The following is a 13,446-nucleotide window of genomic DNA, read 5'->3' as shown; positions in this document are numbered from 1 at the left end:
TGTCTGCTTTAATGCCTTTGCTCCAGTTGGCCAGTAAGTATCTTCAGCCTGTCAATTTTTTATCATAGCAGTGTCATAATCAGGATGTGTTAGCAGTCACAGAGGAGAAAAATCAAAGTAGGAGGCATACTACATTTGTCAAGGTCTCTCAGTCTGAGGTATTAAGAAAACAAGGAAGCTACAGCAAGCAATCTCATCTGTTTGTTTGTCTCATCTGAAAGCAGCAAGGCAGATACATTTCTTGAGTGCTGTAAAGTATGTCAATCTGAGAAACAAAAACTTCTGCTTCCTGCTGTCAGTTGCATTTCATACATGCAAATAAATATTACTTCTATATATATATATATTTTTTTTTTTCATGATAATCTGTGGTATTGAAAGTAATATGCACAAACATTGCTTTGGGTAATGCCAAGTTCATGCTGGCAGTAGTAAAGGGAATCTAAAATTTAAAAAATACTTTTAAAAGTTTGTTTGGAAATTATGTTTCTGGAAATAAATATTACTTGAAAAGTTTTTCATCAGCATTTTTGTTAAGACACCCAACAGCATTCATGTCTATATATTTTTTTCTATGTTCTGAAGAATTCAGTTTGTTCTCAGGCACCATTGTATGAATCAATAGGTTTCATACGGTAACTTTTAAACAAAATTTTATTGATACATATTGTGTGCTCGTATTTACACTTCACTGAATAAACCCTTTTGTGAATACAGGATGTATAGCTAGATTTCAAGGTGGTGTGATTGTTGTTGTTGTTGTTTGTTTGTTTTTTATGGAGTTGAGGATTTCTATACTGTAGCCACAGCTTTGTTAATTGCCTATGTTGGCAGAACAGATAGTAGTACCATGATGTATTTCTGTCTTTATCAAATACTCTAAAATCATAAAGTGTTATTACAACATAGTACTGTTCACAGGAACATCTTGTGAGGACAGAAAAAGCAAAGGTCATATGTGCCACAATTCTGGGCTTTGTATTTCCATGCTATGATAACTTATCATCAAGAAGGGCTGATGTTGCCATAATTTGTGACCTTTGAACACAGAAAATATTGCACAATGTTTTCTGTACATTTTGTTTCAAATATACTCGTAGCAGACTGTTTACTTTTAATGTTAATACTCACAAATTAAGACACACTCAATATCCAAGCAAATAAACCTGAGTAATGTATAAAGCCAAGAGGACAGTTTGATATTTTGCATGTCAACAGAATTAATTCATTATGAAAAGTAATTGTTTCAAAAGACAGTATTTCAGCACCTTGCAACATGAAAGATGGTAGAAAGATATGTATTTCATTTTTAGTGTCTGAAATATCACAGAATAAAAGACTGGTTGAGATTGGAAGGAAACTTTGAGATCATCTAGTCGAACCTCCCTTCTCAAGTGGAGTACCCTAGAGCATGTTATCCAGGATTGTGTCCAGATAGCTTTTGAATAATATCTCCAGGGAAGCAGACTATATATCTTCTCTGGGCATTCCCTTCCAGTGCTTGGCTACCTGCACAGTAGATTTTCCTCATGTTCAGATGAACTTCCTGTGTTTCAGTTTGTTCCCATTGCCTCTTGTTTTCTTGGCACCACTCTGAAGACTCTAGCCCCATTCTCTTAATACCTCTCTTTCAGATACTTACGCACATTGATCAAGTACCTTCTGAGCCTTTTCTTCTCCATGCTGTAGTGGCCCAGATGCCTCTATCTTTCCTTGCATGCTCCAGTCCCGTTGATGACTTTCATAGAACTTTATTGGACTCACTCCAGAAGTTGTGTGTCTCTCTTTTACTAGGGAATCCAGTACTGGCTACAGTACTCTAGGTGAGACTTCACCCGAGCTGATGGAGGAGGTGATTTACCTCACTTGATCTGCTGGCAGTACTCTTTCTGGTGTAATCTAGTATACTATTGGCTTTGCTGAGCACTAGGGCACATTACTAGCTCGTGGTCAACTTGATGTCAAGCAGAATTCACAGGTCCTTCTCTGCAGGGCTACTTTCCAGTAGACCAGCCCCCAGCCTGTACTTGTGCATGGGATTATTCCTCCCCAGATGTAGAATGTAATTGCCTGTATAGAATTTCAAGAGACTCCTCTCCACCCATCTCTCTAACCTGTTGAGATCCTTGTGAATGGTAGCACAGTCTTCAGCCCTCTTCCCAGCTTTGCATCATCAACAGACTTGTTGAGGATGCACTCTATGCTTTCATCCAAGTCTCTGATGAATAAGATAAACAATACTGGACCCAGTTCTCTATGCTGAACAATCCCAGCTTTGTCAGCCTGGCTGAAGAGAGATGCTTCAGCACTCTGATAATCTTTGTGGCCCTCCAGTGGTTCCACTCCAACAGCTCCATGTTTTTCCTGTACTGGGGGCCCCAGAGCTGGATTCAGTACTTCAGATGAGGCCTCACAAGAACAGAGTATATGGGGGCAGTCACCTCCCATGCCTTGCAGGCAACTCTTCCTTTGTTACAGCCCAGTACACAGTTGGCCTTCCAGACTGCAAGTGCACACTGGCTCATGTCTAGCTTTTCATACACAAGGACCCACAAGTCCTTCTCCATAGGATTGTTCTCAGTAAGTTCTTCTCCCAGTCTGCACACATATCTGGGAATGCTCCAACCCAAGTACAATATTTTGTTGAACCTGATTAAGTTTTCATGGACCCCCTTATCAAGATTCTTCAGATGACCCTAGATGGCATCCCTTCCTTCTATTGTATCAGCTGCACAACTCAGCTTAGTGTCATCTGTAAACTTGCTTGAATGACTTTGATTTCACTATCTATGTCAGTGGTACAGATGGTAGAGAGGATTGGTCCCAAAACAGACCTCCTGGGAGTGCCACTGATGACTAGTTTCTACCTGAACATAGAGCCATTGAACACAACCCTCAGGGTGTGACAATACAATCAATTCTTCATCCATCAAATAGTCCATGCTTCAAATCCATCTCTTTCCAATTTAGAGACAAGGTTGTGGTGCAAAACCATGTCAAAGGTCTTGAAGAAGTCTGGGTAGACAACACCAGTTACTCCTTTTCTGTCCACAGATCCCATCACTCCATCTTATTGTGAAATCATAGAATCGTAGAATCATTAAGACTGGAAAAGACCACTGAGATCATCTAGTCAACTGCTAACCCATCACTACCATGCCTATTAAACCATGTCATAGAAGTCTGCCAGATTGGTCAGTCATGATCTGCCCTTTGTGATGCTGTACTGGCTGTCTTAAGTCACCTCCTCATCTCATATGTGCCTTAACATGACTTCCAGGAGTATCTGCTGCATGATCTTCCCAGGCAGAGACATGAGGCTTACTGGCCTGTAGATCGCCAGGTCTTCCATTCTTCCTTTCTTAAAAAATGGGAGTGATGTTTCCCTTTTTCCAGTCACTGAGGACTTCATCCGACAATCATAACTTCTCAAATGTGATGGAAAGTGACTTGGCAAGCACACCAGCTAACTCCTTCAGGACCCTGGGGTGCTTGTTACAAGGATTTTCAAGGGTAGATAATGGCAGGACATGGGAAAATGGTTTTAAGTTGAAGAAGGGAAGGTTTAGGTTGGATATCAGTGGGAAGTTCTTTACCAAGAGAGGGGTGAGATACTGGAACTGGCTGCCCAGAGAAGTTGTGTGTGCCCCATCCCTGGAGGTGTTCAAGGCCAGGTCAGATGAGGCCTGGGCAGCCTGGTCTGGTATTAGATATGAAGATTGGTGGCCCTGCTTGTGATGGGGGGGTTGGAGTTTGAAGGCCCTTGAGGTCCCTTCCATCCCAAGCCACTCTGTGATTCTATGATTTTATGTTATCTAGCATCATAGATCGTACACTTTCTGCCTCATGAGGCAGTCTTGGACTTACTTTGCTCTTACAGAAGCAAAGGGGCTCTGTTCTTCTGACCCCCACCCAAAGGTGATATCTACTAGCTCCACTTAGCACTCGTGAGTACATCTCATCAAGGCCCACATACTTGTGGATGTCAAATTTGCATAAGTGAACCCTAGCCCAATATTTCTCAGTCTAGGGAAAGTCTTCTTTTTCCAGACTTTCTTCCTTCTTGCCCTTAACATCCCTAGCCAGATTCAATTCCAAATGGGCCTTAGCCTTCTTTGTTGTATTTCTGCATATTCTGACAGCATCGGTATGTTCATCCCAAGTGTCTTGGCCCTACTTCCACCTATTCTCCTGTACAGCTTATGCTTATGTTTGAGTTTTGTCAGGAATTACTTGTTGATCCATGCAGGTCTCCTGTCCCTTTTTCTTGATTTCTTGTTTATAGGGATGCATCATTCTTGAGACTGGAGAAAGTGTTCCTTGAAGTTTAATGAACTCTCTTGGACTCCTTTTTCTTCTAGGGCCCATTCCCATTAAATTCTTCCAGTGTGGTCTGTGGACAGGTCAAAGTTAGCTCTCCTGAAGTCCCGGGTTGTGATCTTATTTATTGCTCCACTTCCTTCTCACAGGATACGGAATTCCACAATGGTGTGGTCACTGTAACCAAGGATGCCCCCAGCCTTCACATTTCCAATCAATGCTTCCTTGTTTGCTAGTACAAGGTCTAGCAGCACATCTTTCCTCATTGGCTCCTCCATCCTACGTCAGTTTTGTATATAGAGCCAGTGTAATAAAACCATAAATGTTTTATCATATTTAAAATCACTGTATGCATATTGGTTTAAATATTACTTGTTACTTTACTTTTCTTAACTTCAGCAGTTTAAAAGTATTTCAAGTGTATTGATCAATCCTTGCTGTACTTTGGAAAGAGATACAAATAGTAATATCTTCACAAAAAAGTGAAAGAACCTCTTTTTTTTTTTTTTTGTCAGTCTTACTCTCTAAATCGTAAAATTTTAAATCATAAATCTAAATAACTCAATATGTTTAATTAGTTCATCTTCTTTTCCAGACTTGCAATCCATTCCACTATAATTCTGCCTCTGATCTACCTAATAATAGTAAGGAAAAATCCTTTTCGATTTGCCATGGGGATGGCTCAGGCACTTCTGACAGCCCTCATGATTTCTTCCAGGTAAACAAAAAGATTTATCTTCTATAATGTTCTTAGTAGTAATTGCATTATTTGTGCTCTGATTTTATTACCACTTTGTTAGATAACCTGATTTCACCTGGACAATTGTAAATTCCATAGAAGTTGAAATGCTACATTTCTGCAGCACCCAAAATGGCAGTACAGATTGCAGTGAAGCTCTGCTGGCCTTTTATAAAACTAGAATCTGCCCTTTGCAACATATCTTCAGGAAATAGATTTTTTGCTATTCATTACTCACAAATCTAGAGTTTAGTCTATTTCAAAGTTACAGACATAATTAATATTTTAATGTTTAATTAAGACTTTGTTATTTCCTCCTACAATTAGAAGAAAGAGCAAAGCTTACACTGCTTTAAAATTCAACTCTTAAGTGTCATAACGCAGCCTTCCTATCTGATGTAGATCTCCATTTGTTTTTTAGAGCAAATCAGGCTCTCAGAAAAAGGGAAGGTAAAGGATATGGTACACCCCTACTTGCATTTACTTTTTGTGTTTATTTACATGCCAGTTCAGCAACTTTGCCTGTCACCTTCCGCTGTGCAGAAGAAAAAAACTTCATTGACAAAAGAATTACCAGATTTGTACTTCCAGTTGGAGCTACCATCAACATGGATGGCACAGCTCTCTACGAGGCAGTAGCAGCTGTATTTATTGCACAACTGAATGATTTGGAACTAGATGTTGGCCAGATAGTTACCATTAGGTAAGACTAAACTTATCACATATTTTGTTGATGTTGTGCTGTTGCTTTTTTTTTTTTTTTTTAATGAATTCTACATTTACTTTGGATAGCTCATGGAAAAAGTTGAAACTATCATTCAAACCATAGTAAAATCCAGAAACATTGTCTTTTCTTATTCTATGACCTTGCCTATGTGACCTGATGAGGAGGTGGGATGGGCCAGGATGTGCAGCATTGTTCTGGATACTGCCATTAATGACTCAAAGAAAACACTTGGAAACCTAACTCTTCCTGGGATCCATCTAATTTGTGGGTTAGACATGCATTTACCTATGTATTAACATTTGTTACTGTAACAACTGTTTGCCTGCTCAAGGAGATATGTGTTCTCCTCCAAGTGTCTGAGATGGCACTGTTTCAAACATGCCGCATAGTCTTGTTCCCGAACTGGGTAGATAATCCACAGGAAAACTAGAACATAAAAACAACTTTCTGGTAGTGAAATGTGTCTATTTGTGTCAGAAAATAGAGTTTCTGTAAGCAACACTTACTCTGAATACCTTTTCCTGGCTTTATTTGGGATTTAGTGTCACAGCTACAGCAGCCAGCATTGGAGCTGCTGGTGTCCCCCAGGCTGGACTTGTCACCATGGTGATTGTTCTTAGCGCTGTTGGCCTGCCAGCTGAAGACGTTACTCTGATCATTGCAGTTGACTGGCTTCTGTAAGTTTAAAGCACTTGATATTAAATTATTTTATTTTTAAATGTTTACACAAGCATGTGGGTCTGCATGAGAAGGCAGCAAATCATGTCCTGTAGCTCTACTGTAGAAATTGGACAAATATTCTTGTTATGGCCAGTTGGTTATAACAGTAGCTTTAATTCTGACAGAAATCCTACAGCATGGAATGGCAGATAATAATCTCACATCCAGAGGTGCTGTTTAACCAGTGGGCACAGCATATTTAGATGATTAATAGTAGATTAGTAGTACTTAATACCTCTGGAGTTTCTCAACTCCTGCCGTATTACACTAAGAAGATGCACCATTAATAAAAATCAAATGCAGACACAAACAATACATTTCAGCTGATTTCCATAAAATCCACACAGTGGTGAAGATGGAGTGAAGCACGTGAACAAAGCAAAGGTGGTCTTTGATTCTATATGCACGCACACCACAGATTGTATGTCCATACTGCCAGCGTTAATTTGCTAGGGCTCTTCTGTACCAAGCCCCATAGCCAGCAGGTGCACACTTGCAAACTTGGAAAGCGTTTGTTATACCTGATCCCAACCACTTCACCTCAGAGCACATAAAAACCTCTTAGTTGCACGAAGCCCTTTCTGGAGGGAGGCATTTAACCTAAAGTCTTCTCTGTTCAACTTAGACATTTTTATGCTACTTCTGCAAAAAGAAAATCAGTGTCCAGCTTTATCCTGTGACTTACTGGGAAAAAATAACAAGATTTCTTATTTTAGGACCATTGTTTATAATAAAGATTTTTTTCTCTCCAAAGTGTCTGAGCTATAATGCTCAGAATGAGATCTCGTTCATTTGCATTAACTCAATATTAACTCATCAGTACCAGTGCAAAATACAAATCATTTTGTGTCTTTGCACTTCCTTTTCTTAGACTTTAATTTATCTTCAAAGTAAAACCATCTCTTTTCTCTATTCACATTTTCCAATAATTTTCTTGAAGGATTTGTTGGCTTGCAGCCTATGTATTTTGCAGATATACTTATTTGATTTGATTCAGTTTCACAAGCTGTGGGGAAAAGCCTTGATCTCTATTAGAGCAGGGCTGAAAAGAATTCAAGAATCAACTCAATTGCAGTATAACATTATTTCTAAAAAACAACAAACAAAACAAAACAAAACAAAACAAAACAAACAAACAACAATAACAACAAAAACCCAGCTCCAATTACAGTGCATTCTCTCCATGAGCTGTCTGCAACAACGTCTAATAGGTTTGTTTGCCATGCTGCACAGTCATTTAGTTTTCTCAAATTCTTTTCTAATCATTTAATTTGGCTAAGGATAGAGAAGATCAGTACAAGCCACTGGCTTAGAGAAGGTATCAAAAAAAAAAAAAAGTGTGAGAACAAAAAAATTGTGTGTTGATACCATTTCCCAGCTTCAGGAAACTGTTAGAGTTCCTAAGGTAGAGTTTTTTTGTTTGGTTTGGTTTGGTTTGGTTTTTTTTTTTGTTTTTTTTTTTTTTTTTGGTTTTTTTTTTTTGGTTTTTTTTAACAGTTCTCAGTAGATTTCTTTTTTACATTAAATTTTCTTATTGCACTTTGAAGCATCCATAAGTTTTGTGGAGATTAATTCCACAGAATTTCAGTGTGTTGTACAGAATGTATTTTGTTTGTTTCAGCCCATTTCCCAACCATTTTATTTGATGTCCTCTAATTCTTTTATGGGAGTGAGATTGAGAGAAAAAGAGAACAATTGTTCCTAAATTCCACCACAGACATAGTATTATGGACCCTTTCTTTTCTCTTCTTTTAAGAAGTTTGAAGTTCTTAAGCACACTTAAGTGTTCCATGAATAAACTACCTGTAGCACCATGACACAGATGAATAATTAGAACCATCTCTTAATTCCAACTGAGGTATTTTTTCAGATGAGAATGTTTTGCTGTACAAAGAAAATTAAAGATTAATTACATGTACCAAGGGTCATTGGCAGTGCATTTTGCACCTCAGCAGACAGAATGCATATCTTAATGCCATGTAGATTATTAACACTTGCCTTTTGTACTTCATGCCTAGAATGTATTATTTTGAAACCTGCTAGTAGTGTCCCATTAACAGTCCTCTAGTTAATTCTGAACTTACCAAAGTTTTATTACATAACCTTGAAGACATCTTCCACGTTTTTAATGAAAAGGTAGAATAGAAATATTATGCAAGATGAGTTTCCAGTGTGGCTCACTTGTCACGCCACTCCTACTAGAGTTTTATTTCACTTCCTTTCCTTATCAATTACTTCTCTTCCATATGGAGAATACATATGGGGTTATATACATGGGGTTGTTCAGCAGCTGTAATAGAAAAACGTGTTTTGAACTGCTTCACTTCAGTGTTGTTTTTGACAAACCCCATGACAGTTTACAGACTTTACTATCTTGCACGATTTTCAGGCTTTTCTGCCAAGTAGTGGCAGATTATTTTTTCTCCTGATAGAAAAAATCAGAAGTAGAAAAGTATCACATTCCTTAACGTATCAAGACAACTTTGTACTTCAACCCTTTAACAAGACTTTGGTCCAGAATACTAAGCTCTTCTCTGGCTGAGGAAATGCTGTCAGAAAGACAGAACACACAATGTGGACTCTTCTGTTTTACCTTAGTCTTTCCTTCCATCAACAGTGGCCTCATCACAAAGTGAATCAACTGTACAGCATACTTAGGGGCCTGAGAAGGACTCTCCACAAGACCCTTCAGGGCTGTGCACAGCCCTTTGGTTACAGCTGTTAACAGACCAGTGATGAGACTTAAAATTTTACACATCCTGTACAAAGCCCTTAATTTGGGAAGTCACTCCTCATTCTACAACATTTTTTATTTTAGTTCTAGAATTATACAGAATCTGTATTGGGGGGAGGGGGGAGGGGGGGGAGGAAGAGTTAACCACTTTCTACAGTAGCTTACATTTACTAAAAGGATTTTCTAAGTAACACCAGAATTATTTGCCTGAGCTTTTTATTCCATAGAGATCGATTCAGAACAATGGTGAATGTCTTGGGAGATGCCTTTGGTACTGGGATAGTGGAGAAGCTCTCTAAAAAGGAACTGGAGCAGATGGATGTTTCCTCTGATGTCAACATAGTCAACCCTTTTGCCTTGGAAACTACAATACTTGATAATGATGAAACAGAGACCAAGAAATCATACATCAATGGAGGCTTTGCTGTAGATAAATCTGACACCATATCCTTCACGCAGACATCTCAATTCTAAAGCCAGTAGCTTTCAGATGAAACAGAAGCACTACAGGACATGGCTATATGCAAGATCTTTAAAAGCTTAAAGGAAAATTGAGAATGAATTATGTCTCACACATATATGATTTACTGCAGAGACTCTGATCCTCATCACCAGTTCTGCCCCCTTCTGTTCATCTCTCCCAGCAATTTGAATTCACTATTTTTGATCCCTGTAGAAGACAAAGACAGATTTTTTTTTTTTTTTTTTTTTTAAGTATATACTATTGCTGAGGATGTGAAATGCCTCTTTGGAATCAGCATGCTCGTAAGTGGGGATTAATAGCTGGAATAGCCAAATGTGTTTTTCTCAGGAGTAGCACAGCATTCCACATCTCACCTGCATTATGAAACACCTGTATGAAGACTGTTTTAACATCTTTGCCTTCTAAAATCATCGCACAAGACACCTATTGTATCTTGATCACGTGCCAAAAGACTCATTTCTGCAACTGAGAGGTCACCACTAGGGCAGATTGATTCAGAAAAAAGCAGACCCATGAGGCTGCGTAATAAGGATTGTATTGCAAACAAGGTTTCATTTTATAATCATTAAATAATTGGGCACAGAAAAGTTTCCATTGTTTATATAGCCACGTTTCTCTGTGTCTTTCATGTTAATACCATCCACTGGCATTGGCTTTCAGAGGTGAAACAAAATGCTGTGGACTTACCATTTTTGTATTTGATGGATTTAAAAAAGTGAAACTTCTCCAGTTTAGGTGCTTTAGTGGCAGTCTGATACATTTCCATCAGAAGCACTAGTTAGATTATCTTTGACCATTACCAAATATTAAAAAGCCCAGGCAGAGGTCTTGAAGACAAAAGTAGACTAGAAAATAACATGTAATGTGGAGATTAAAGCTTTACTCCTTAGAACAAAAATAATTATAGTATGAAGAGTTTAGGAGGCATGCCTTGTTATAGAAAGCAGCCACTGTCACTGAGCTTTTTACGCAGTTTGACTGTGTAAACATGCAAGTTTGCAACTGCAACACTACTACAGTGCCAACATATCAGACAAATTGTATCTCATGAAACCTATCTTAACCCAGGAAGTCATGTGTTCTCATGGCTTCCTGTAGGATAATAAGCACTAAGAATTTCCTCATGAGAAATCTCCATTTTCTAACACATTTTATACAATATTTCCATGGTGCAAAGATCACTCTCTCTGGGGGAGTATCAAATGTTTTGCCTTGCATATTACAGTTTGTTAGCAATTTTACTGGTAAACTGAATTCTTTGTAAGTAAGCTTGTGGTAAGCCTTATGAGTGTATGCAAACAAAAAACACCTGCAGTGTTATATACTCAAGTCAGGCCTAGCTCTTGAATTCAAGTAAATCAGAAGTATGCCAAAGAGAACTGATTAAGAAGAAAATATTTACTGTAGGTTTTCATAAATTGCACCTTAAAACAACAAGTCAATAAGAGGTAATTCTGTATTTAAATTAAACATTGTAACCGATACAGAAAAGTACTAGTTTACACATTAAAAGGAAAATGTACAGACTGAGTACATTATACTTTTTACCAGTGCATAAATAGTTTGAAACAGTCTTCATTTGTGCAGCTTTGCTTACAAGAAGAAAGAAAACACCCGTATCCACAATTAGTGTACAATCTATATCTTGTCTTTCCTTTCCTTTTTAAAGTAACCCTTTTACAATCACCCCATTATGTAGTCACCTATTAACATGTACTGTGAATTGTGTTCCTAATATGCTTTAAATAAATAATTTTCTCCTTCACTGTTGCTTTACACTCCAATCTTCTATGCACTGCAGAGTACTGAGTTCCTTTAGCAAGGACCGGAAAGAATCTGTGATGTATGGAATTGTCACTAATGACTCAGCTATAGTTTTGGCATGAGTTAGTAGCTTTTTTCAATAAAATAATTGTGTTGCTCTTGGAAAAATACAGCACTGAGCAAGCAAACTCATCTACTATGGAGGACCTAGGCTGGGGGTGCTTTTTTAAACTCATGCTAAGTAACAGATTATTTATTTATATGGATTAGATTAAGGATTGCTGATGCTTTTTGCCATTCATTCACTACTTGGACACCCTGAAAATACTGTTAAGTCTGAAGATATTTCTCCCAACATGATTTTGATTATCTACCTTTCTGCATAGCAGGAAAAACCCTTCACAGGCTCTTCTCCACAGCCTTCTGGCCTGGAGCTATTGGAGAGCAGTCCCATCAGAAAAGCATCTTCAGATTGAAGGCCTGCCAAGCATGGTGTTACATTGCAACAGGATCTTTGAGGCTGATGAAGCTATGGCAGGACTGAATGTGTCACTTTAAACCATGTAAAACAAGATTACCCACTCATGCATCACTGTTAAAATTCTTTGGGATTTGTAGTTGACTTTCTAACACCTAGCAAAGAAAGCACCTGGTCATCTTGATCGGCCCCACAGCAGTTCACCTGGTATTCACCAGCTGTTCACCAGCACAAACACAGTCAGGGTGTGCAGGTCACTTGCCCTGGTTAAGAGCAGGAATGGCCCACCTGGCCACCTAGAAAGCAGCAAACAACCACGTCCCCAAACTGGATGCTAGCCGTGGTCCTGCCCACTGACTTCTCAGTTTCACACCGATTTGACTACCTGAAATGGGTAGAAGAGCACCCCATACCATTTGGCCAGTGAGATGCCCAGCAGTGTGAAGCATGTATCTGCTGCTGCTGTTGCTGCTGTTGCTGCTGCTGCTGCTGCTGGTGCTTTGCTAAGGAGTGCCTTCATACTGCAGCTCTTCCTAGCTACCAGCTGGAGGTGCTGTATAGAGTGCATGACAGGGCAAGGAATGTTTTGGGAGTGAAGGGGAGGTGCCTGGTGCTTGCCAGAAAGGACAGAAAAAAATTGCTAAGACAGAAAACCCCTCCCCTTTACCTGTATGGGGAGATGACATTTTGTTTCAATCTGTGTTTCACACTGGAAAGCTGCTGTATTGTCAAACTTAGTAACCTATAAATTTTTGGACTGCTCTGTGATTGTCTTAGTGGTCAACTGTTTTAGAGGCTGTCATCTTCTCAGGTATTCCACTGCCCACTTTGGAGAAGTATGCGCTCAGCTGACAAAATATATTTCTGTACAATTTTACTGAGTATAGATGCTGTGATAAAAGAGGCTTGTGAACAAGGTGTGCTTGCAGACAAGTGGTGCAGTGGCTTCCAAATTCCTCTCTGCTGGATGATTGTAAACTTTCACCAAATAAGGCTTCAGTTACAAAGGTCACTGGACAATGTTAACTTAGGAATTTTGGACTTAGTGTGCAGGCTTAATAGGCTAATCAATACAAACTTCTCTGCCCTGAGAGGCATAAAGCTGGAGTTAGTTACACATCCAATTCATAATACGAAGGGGAGTTGCATTCAAGGGGGAACATATGTTAGGCGGATCGGGAAGTCTGTAACCTCCAAAAGCTTCAGCCAATGAGGGAAGGAGGAGGGACCATGCAGTCGGGAGATAGGGATAAAAAAGAAGGAGGCTGTGCCCTCTGATATTTTGAGAGATTCTATGGGGACTGTCCCTGTGGACTCTTCTTTTATTTGAATAAAGAAAACTGAAGGCACTCCTCTGTCTCTTTTTGGGATAAAGATAATTGAGCAAGCTTATTTGAGCAAAATTTTTCCTAACAGTTTGGGAGTTTGTTCGGGATCATTCCACCCTCTGGGGTTGGTTGGCATCTGGGTGAGGTGATGG

General features: G+C 39.1%; 1 protein-coding gene across 2 annotated transcripts in view; it reads left to right on the top strand.

Annotated features, from left to right (window-relative positions):
- The window catches only part of SLC1A1 (solute carrier family 1 member 1), a 60,085-nt gene extending 48,510 nt beyond the window's left edge, over positions 1–11,575 (top strand). For both annotated transcript variants that reach the window (XM_031610460.2, XM_090132233.1), the window contains exons 9-12: positions 4,916–5,038; positions 5,568–5,762; positions 6,329–6,463; positions 9,468–11,575. In XM_031610460.2, the coding sequence (XP_031466320.1) occupies positions 4,916–5,038; positions 5,568–5,762; positions 6,329–6,463; positions 9,468–9,714 (700 nt within the window). In that variant the 3' untranslated portion in view covers positions 9,715–11,575. The remainder of the gene's footprint in view (positions 1–4,915; positions 5,039–5,567; positions 5,763–6,328; positions 6,464–9,467) is intronic.
- The last annotated feature ends 1,871 nt before the right edge of the window (positions 11,576–13,446 follow it).

The sequence above is a fragment of the Phasianus colchicus genome, chromosome Z (assembly GCF_987193195.1).
Source record: "Phasianus colchicus chromosome Z, bPhaCol1.hap1.1, whole genome shotgun sequence".
In the NCBI taxonomy this organism is placed as follows: domain Eukaryota; kingdom Metazoa; phylum Chordata; class Aves; order Galliformes; family Phasianidae; genus Phasianus; species Phasianus colchicus.
Note: the sequence above shows the minus strand (reverse complement) of the source record. Positions and strands in the feature narration are given on the sequence as shown.